The following is a 6426-nucleotide window of genomic DNA, read 5'->3' as shown; positions in this document are numbered from 1 at the left end:
CAACCTCTATGTTCGTTTACAACATTGTAATGAAAAAACCTATGTTACATTTTCTTCCTATATTTTCCTATTTAATTTATCAAATAGATCAACCTTTCGTAGCAATACGATAAAAAAATATATTAGACATATAAGCAATATTTCCTGTACCAAACACATTATCCACAGGGAAGCAGGGCAACGGTGGCTAGTATACAGGAGTTCGTGCACCAATTCGACGTGAAACGGGGCGACGAATTTTCCCTGTGAGGATATCTGAAACTCCCTTCCGTATGGGCCCACTTGTCAGGGTCAATTAGTGGCAAATGCCGAAGAACCCGAGGGCTAAACCGTGAAACAACTCTCAAGTACCGATCTCCACCTTCTCTTTCTCCTCTCTCCCGGATTCCCGGCGACTTCCTCTCTTCCTTCCCTCCCGGCCGCCCGCCTCCGCCTCCGTGATCGCAATTCGCACCTGCCTGCCCGCGCGGCCCCGACGACCCCTCGTCCTCCCCACCCATGGCGCGGCGATCCGCCCCTCTCCTGCGCCGCCTCGTCTCCGCCTCTTCCCCGCCCGCGCCGCAGCCCCTCCGGGGCCTCGCGCGGCGCACGGTGACCTACATGCCCCGGCCCGGGGACGGCGCCCCGCGCGCCGTCACGCTCATCCCGGGCGACGGCATCGGGCCCCTCGTCACAGGCGCCGTGCGCCAGGTCATGGAGGCGATGCACGCGCCCGTCTACTTCGAGACCTACGACGTCCACGGCGACATGCCCACGGTCCCGCCCGCCGTCATTGACTCCATCCGCCGCAACAAGGTCTGCATCAAGGGCGGGCTCGCCACGCCCGTCGGCGGCGGGGTCTCCTCCCTCAACATGCAGCTGCGCAAGGAGCTCGACCTCTACGCATCGCTCGTCCACTGCTCCAACCTCCCAGGCCTGCCCACCAGGCACCAGGGTGTCGACATCGTCGTCATCAGGGAGAACACCGAGGGCGAGTACTCGGGGCTCGAGCACGAGGTCGTGCCCGGGGTCGTTGAGAGCCTCAAGGTACGACGGAGTCTCGGTTTGGGTTGGGGGATCGGTTATGTACGTTTCATGTTTATGATGATTTTCCCGATATGTATTATAAAATTCGTGGGGCCGCCTATTACTTCCGCGTATTAAAGTTGGTATATATAGATTTTGCAGGTCATGGTTTTCACGTAAATGACAAAACAGGTTTTTTTTATCAATACTTTGCCACCATTTGAATACCCCCATGATCTATTTGCAATGGGAGTGATTTTGCCTATTAGCTCAATCAGCACGAACTTGGTTTCATCTGAATTTGTGATCACCAAAATTTCTTTAAGAAAGACAATTAGTTTTAATTTTTTATGAATAGCTTGTATCATTGTAATGATCACTTTATGTTTCGAAAGGTTGCAGCTGCAGCTATAGGACATGTGGTGAGCTTAGCATCATGTTCGAATGTTTGGACAGTAGGGAATTGGGTTATATTCACTGTGTTCATTTATTGATTCACACACATATATATAAATATATTGCCAACCCGTGAATAAAATGTGCCGGTACTGTATTTACTAAATGATCCACATTTTTCATGTCTTGTCATATGTTTCTTTCTTTGGGTTAAGCCATTTAAGCAATTTTCCCCTATCCTTTGTGCCATGAATTCCTTTGAGACTTTGCTCAAGAAACTGTTGTTGAAATAGAATCCACTCATTTAGTGTTTGTGATCCTTTTCAGTTCTTATCTGAACTTTTCTTCCATTATTACTCTTACTGAATGGATTTCCTAGGTGATCACAAAGTTTTGCTCTGAGAGGATTGCCAAATATGCGTTCGAGTATGCTTACCTTAACAACCGAAAGAAAGTCACTGCAGTGCATAAAGCAAACATTATGAAGCTTGCCGATGGTTTGTTCTTGGAGTCTTGCCGCGAGGTTGCTTCAAAGTATCCTGGTATTCAGTACAATGAAATGATCGTTGACAACTGCTCTATGCAACTTGTTTCAAAGCCAGAACAATTTGATGTCATGGTATGCATCTAAATTTCTGAGCATTTTCTGTATATATGCCATTTAATTTGGAACATCACATTTTTGTTCAAGCAAACCTTGGATTACCTTTTTCTGTTCTGCACCGAGTTCATTTTCATCTGCATTGTACAATTTTAAACTATCAAATGTTTGTTTGTATATTGTTGAGTACTTGAGTTGCAAAGTAGTGGTTCCAATGCCAAAATTATAAAACTATTGAATAGTTATTATTATAGGATTGCTTGATCTTGCTAGAAGAACAGTTCCTGAACTTTATCAATTCAAGCATATGTAAATTTTTTGTAAACAGTAGCCCTTTGCTCCTTTTTCTTTATTGACAAATTTGAGATCCTTTTCTTTTGGGGTAAAACTAGAAAACTTGTGGCTTGTGGGAGTTTGGAACTTCAGAATGTGAGAAATTATGGGGAATGCTCTGCTTGAGTACCGAGCTTGCCATGTAATAAAGATAACGTTTCTCTGAGACATATCAAACCAAGATATATTGGGCTAATCAAAATCCCATTGTTCTTAAGGAATAGAAATTGATATTATTGAGAATTTATAAGATTTGTGACTAGTTTACAGTATTTAAGTGAGGGAAGCACATCATTGGCAAGCTAAGCTAGATGCAATGTAAAAAGCATGTGCTTACTAAACGTCTTTTCTATTTGTTATCTCATTTCTTTTCTGTTTTCCTAATTTTCTCGGTTGCTTCCTTGCAAGTATACCATGGATTAGGATTACCTGCAGGTTTCAAACTTTTTTTTTCTTTTTGTAGGTTACGCCTAATCTTTATGGCAATTTGGTGGCTAACACGGCTGCAGGTATTGTTGGAGGGACAGGCATCATGCCTGGAGGTAGGGGTTGCAGCTCATTCTTTATTATTTGTGGTTTCCTCCTCTGGCAAATGGTTCTGGTACCGTTCCATTTTTGTAATTTGCTGCAGAAATAATATTTTGGGCATGACTTATCTCCCTCTGTGCCTACATTGTTACATATTTGTAAAAACTTTGTGGCATATGGAGCATCTCTTGGCGCTTTTAATTAATTTTGAGTTGCAATAAGTTTGATGCTCAGCGTACTAATCCTCGGTACTGCATTATGTTCTAGGCAATGTGGGTCAGGACTATGCTGTCTTTGAGCAAGGTGCTTCTGCAGGAAATGTTGGAAACGAGAACATCGTGGAGCAGAAGAAAGCAAACCCTGTCGCGCTGCTTCTGTCATCCGCTATGATGTTGAGGCATTTGCAGTTCCCATCATTTGCTGACCGGCTGGAGACAGCGGTGAAGCGTGTCGTTGCAGAAGGCACCTACAGAACAAAGGATTTGGGCGGTAGCAGCACCACCCAGGAAGTTACCGATGCTGTGATTGCCAGTCTGGATTAGATTCCTGGTGCACGCCTGAAAAAAAAAAGAGTTAATTCTTTGGGGCGACTAGTTGGCTAGTCTTGACTCCTGAGTGTTATTTATCTTCTTACATAGATTTAGATTGCTTCACATTTTCGAGGGATTACAAGGTATCCCTTGTTTCAGATTTTGTTTAGAAATAATTATTGGGGAACCCACGATGATTGTGTTCATGTGATACTTTGCACTTATCATCAAGGAGGAAGACCTTGAGTTGCAAAAGCCAAAGGGAATGGATGGCAGTCAAAAAATAACATGAATTGAGAGTCGACTCTCAGATTGGAGCTTTGGCCCATGGCTGCCACTACTGTTACGGAATTGAGCTGTCTCTTTGGATTATTCCCTGAGACTTACTGTTACGGACGTTGTGGTTTTACTTGGGAAGGTAATGTGCCTGTTTGTTGATTTCCGGCTGTGCGTCTGGTGATCAATGGACCCAGCCGTGAAAAGCTTTAATTTGTATATATTCACATCAAATTTTCGATAATGATGTCTTCCTCTACTTCAATCTTCCTCTGCCATTGCACGATAATTTTCGATATGGCAGGGAGTACTTTTCTGTGAAGATAGTGGCATGTACGATATCGATCAAGAGTTGAGGTGGACAACGAGACCAGCCACCATCTTAGTGCCTCTTAGAATTATTATCTGTTAAATACACCTTATACAATTTAATGTACTCCTTCCATTTCAAATTATGTCATTCCAATTATCTTAGAGCATCTCAAGTTTGACCATAATTATTGAGAGAATTATAAAAATTTATGACATCAAATAGGTAATTATAAAAATATATAATTAATAAAGAATCTAGTGATACTTATTTGATATCATAAATGTTATTATTTTGTTATATAAAATCGGTCAAATTTTAGATGCTTGGACTCTCCAAGTTGAAATGACTTATAATTTAGGATGGAATGAGTATATTATATCAGATTAAAACAATCAAAATGCTATTTTCTACTCCATCCGTTCTAAATTATAAGTCGCTTTAACTTTTTTGATACACCCATTTTGTTATGCATCTAAATATGATATATGTCTAGATACGTAGAAAGCGGATGTGCCAAAAGTCAAGGTGACTTATAATTTGGAACGGATGGAATAGAAAAATATTGAAAATATTTATTTCATATACTTAACTTACCCGACTCCTTATACTAAACTTGAGAGTGTTTGTCTGGTGTCTAAACTTACTACAACTAACCTTAGGCCCGAACCAAGCTTGTTGAAGCTGCCAATAGACAACTAATGACGCCTGTGCCGGCCGCCCGGCTTCCATCGAAGCACGCCTGTGAACTCGAAGGTCTTATTTTCCTCCCTGCCATTGTCTTCCTCCTAGATTAGAACACCCGATGTGTACGTGAACATTGATGCCCCAAACGAAAATGTTACATCAACACATAAATGGATTTCAGACTTGTAGGCTGCAGTGTTGAAGCATAGTTTCACAGGACCCACTATGCAAATAGAAAGATGTTCTAGCATGGCATGATTGGTTGAGGCAATGCATCCAAAGGAGTTAGACTATTCAGAATTTCAGATTATTCACGTCACAGAGATTCAAAAAAGAGAAACAATATTTTACTGTGTGGCATTGAGGCTAGTAGGAGCATCGAGGTTCCAAGCCTCGCCCCTCGGAGCGTGCAAAGCGTCGACGATTCTTCTTCTCTCATTTCACGGTGAGCATCATTTTTTTCCAACACCGCGGGCACTGACATATTCCTAAATAAAAAGAAAAACAATTCAGGAAACATATATATACAAGAATGACGAAGTCAGAACTTAACTTTCATCTACATATATGTGACACTAAAGGTACAATGCTTATAAATAAGTGGAGTGCATCATTATACAAGATAGCGTTCAAGCACCCAAATGGGGGTGGGTATTCGGTTCTAGTTCGGTTCCTCGGTTATTGATGAAATTAGGTTCCTAGAAAATAAGAACCGATCGGTTCAGAAAAAACTGAGCATTTCGGTTTTCGGTTATTTCAGTTTGTTTCCGGTTCTAACCGAATAAATCGAATTTTTTTAGCAGAGGTTAAACACAACAAAAAAAAAGGTTTTAAAGCAAATTTAGACGACACTATCTCTATTTTAGACAATAATAATAGATAAGATAACAATAGCAACATAGCAACACAAATACATAGCAACTCAATATAAGAGGGTCACCAAAGAAAACTCAATGTGAGACATCACAAATAAATCGAACATAGTCTTACAAAATACAAGTGAATTACAATTCATGTATTTCGGTTAATCAGTTATCTGAGAGTAGGAACCGAAATTTCCTCGGTTATTCGGTTTCTGGCAATCTAGAACCAAATACGGAATCAATTTTTTCGGTTTCTGAAAGTGCAATCAAGCCCTAATTGTGGGTTTTGATGATAATGAACACGCAATTAGAGAACTAATGAGATTTATCGAGATGGCAAGCAGGGAATTTATATTCGAGAATGCTACACAAAACGGAGGAGTCCCCAATTACAAATGTAGATAGCTTCAAACTCAAAGGAGGTTTAAATTCTTTTATATATTGAATTTGAGTATAGGAAAAACCGTGCTATAAAGGGAGGCACAATGCTTAAGCTAATATGTGCTACTAAATGCTCAAACAACCACATGTATCCTTAGATTCACAGTCAAGACAGTCTACACTTCACTATTATCCTTATTGTCTTGTGTGGTGCGGCACTGCCGCATTTGAAGTGAGGCTCGCCTGACCCGTTGGGTGCGAGCTCCGTCTCGTCCGATCCCTTGGGTGTGGGCTCCATCTCGCCCGACCCCTTGGGTGCGGGATCCAGCTCGCTCGACCCCTTGGTCGTGGTCTCTGCCTCGCTCGACCCCAAGGTCGCGGGATCCGTCTCGCCCGACCCCAAGGTCACGGGATCCGCCTCGCCCGACCCTAGGGTCACAGGATCTAGCTCGCCTGACCCCAAGGTCGCGGGCTTCGTCTCGCCCAACCTCGAGGCCACAGGCTTTGTCTCGCCTG

General features: G+C 42.4%; 1 protein-coding gene across 2 annotated transcripts; it reads left to right on the top strand.

Moving 5' to 3' along the window:
* Positions 1 to 351: 351 nt before the first annotated feature.
* LOC136493141 (isocitrate dehydrogenase [NAD] regulatory subunit 1, mitochondrial-like) lies at positions 352 to 3762 on the top strand. 2 transcript variants are annotated; one of them, XM_066489190.1, is made up of 4 exons: positions 352 to 1026; positions 1793 to 2020; positions 2799 to 2877; positions 3131 to 3762. In XM_066489190.1, exons 1-4 carry the CDS (start codon positions 499 to 501, stop codon positions 3403 to 3405), a joined length of 1110 nt encoding a protein of 369 aa, XP_066345287.1. In that variant the 5' UTR covers positions 352 to 498; the 3' UTR covers positions 3406 to 3762. The 2 variants fall into 2 exon arrangements, with proteins under 2 accessions (XP_066345287.1, XP_066345286.1); XM_066489189.1 differs by having other exon boundaries at positions 355 to 1026; positions 1781 to 2020.
* Positions 3763 to 6426: the final 2664 nt, after the last annotated feature.

The sequence above is a fragment of the Miscanthus floridulus genome, chromosome 11, assembly GCF_019320115.1.
Source record: "Miscanthus floridulus cultivar M001 chromosome 11, ASM1932011v1, whole genome shotgun sequence".
In the NCBI taxonomy this organism is placed as follows: domain Eukaryota; kingdom Viridiplantae; phylum Streptophyta; class Magnoliopsida; order Poales; family Poaceae; genus Miscanthus; species Miscanthus floridulus.
This window is presented reverse-complemented; position numbering and strand designations above follow the sequence as displayed.

Coding starts and splice junctions, on each gene's coding strand:
- LOC136493141 (XM_066489189.1), top strand. CDS start 499: ATGGCGCGGCGATCCGCCCCTCTCCTGCGCCGCCTCGTCTCCGCCTCT. Junction 1,027..1,780: donor GGGTCGTTGAGAGCCTCAAG/GTACGACGGAGT, acceptor TGGATTTCCTAG/GTGATCACAAAGTTTTGCTC. Junction 2,878..3,130: donor GACAGGCATCATGCCTGGAG/GTAGGGGTTGCA, acceptor ATTATGTTCTAG/GCAATGTGGGTCAGGACTAT.